Genomic DNA, 1,406 nt, shown 5'->3' on the forward strand with positions numbered 1-1,406 from the left:
TTAATAATAATTTCAGACTATGGTTAATTTATTATTAGACGAAGTTTGTATGAACTATATAAGCTAAAGCAAGCAAAGTTTTGGATCACTTTTTTAGCTAGAAGAAGCTACTAGTATGAAGAAAATATTACTTTCTCTAATAAATCTTTTTTTCCTTATTACTCATGGTAAGCAGTTTTAAATTTACTCTTTTACACTGTTTATAGTTTCAGGCAGTATCTCCTTCAATATTGTACCAGAGACACAATATGTGTATGTCAATGATAATGTGACATTTGAATGTGCTCTTAATGTGACTCAATATTATCCCTCTTTTGTGACTAATCCATCAGTTGATGGTTTAGAATTATTCTCTGGTGGAACGGCATCACTCACCTTAACAGCAACAAGTGAAGTAAATGGTACAGAAGTTACCTGCCAAACACCCAATGGAGCCTCTACCACTGAACCAGCATATCTATATGTACAAGGTCAGTGTAATGTTGATTAATAAAGTGACCGTACTCAAGCATTCATTTAGTTTGTATTGTTGTTACACTTTTACTTGTACATCATTTGCATCAGCTAGTCAATTGAACAATTTTTGTTATCATTCCCAGGTCCACCTGATAGTGTCAGTAGTTTAACAGGATATCAGTTAGATTCTTGTTGTATGTTTATCAGTTGGTATCCTCCATTCACACTACCAGGACTAACAGTACAGTATATAATCAGTGTAGGAACTGATCAAAAGTACCTTAATGACTCTATCACTAACTACACTTACTGTCCAATGAACCCAACCAATAAACAATATCTGTTTAACATTACAACTACTAATAAAGCTGGGAATGGATCTACTAGTAACATAACTGTTGGATTTCAATCAACAAGTAAGTAATTATACTTATTGAGAGCCTGAAGTGATTATTCTATACAGTAGATGTAGAGTTATATGTAACTGATAAGGAAAGAGGGAATGTAAATTGGACTTTTCATTTCATTGTATCTGTAAGTTCCCTAATAGGATTAATCATAGCCAGCTATGATAACTTTATAGTAATAGTGAATAGTAGTGTTAAATGATGATAGACAGACTATAGTATTATAATGTATTATAGGATAAATGTACCATGTATTATAATGTATAGTCTATATTGTACTTAATAATGATATCCCATGGTGTGTTTACTGTGTTGTGATTACCTGCTTAAGACAACATGGCTATGTATTCTTTTTAGGTTTATCAGTCTTGTACTAATGTACCAATAATGAAAATTACATTGAAAGGGTGTACTAAGGATAACTGTTATTCAACAACAAATGTATCCATAAGCAATAGTTCTTATAATAACATTTCACTTGTTGTTCAATTTCCATCAAATAAGACACTGAATACTAATGCTACCTTGTACTATCAAAATGGA

General features: G+C 31.7%; 1 protein-coding gene across 1 annotated transcript in view; it reads left to right on the plus strand.

Moving 5' to 3' along the window:
- LOC109590505 (mucin-5AC-like) overlaps nucleotides 1–470 on the plus strand; it is a gene marked incomplete at its 3' end in the record, with an annotated part of 3,102 nt that extends 2,632 nt beyond the window's left edge. The window contains exon 8 of the mRNA XM_020006406.1: nucleotides 207–470. Coding sequence (XP_019861965.1) covers nucleotides 207–470 — 264 coding nt within the window. The remainder of the gene's footprint in view (nucleotides 1–206) is intronic.
- Nucleotides 471–1,406: the final 936 nt, after the last annotated feature.

This window comes from Amphimedon queenslandica, unplaced genomic scaffold (genome assembly GCF_000090795.2).
Source record: "Amphimedon queenslandica unplaced genomic scaffold, v1.1 AMPQUscaffold_9927, whole genome shotgun sequence".
Lineage (NCBI taxonomy): Eukaryota > Metazoa > Porifera > Demospongiae > Haplosclerida > Niphatidae > Amphimedon > Amphimedon queenslandica.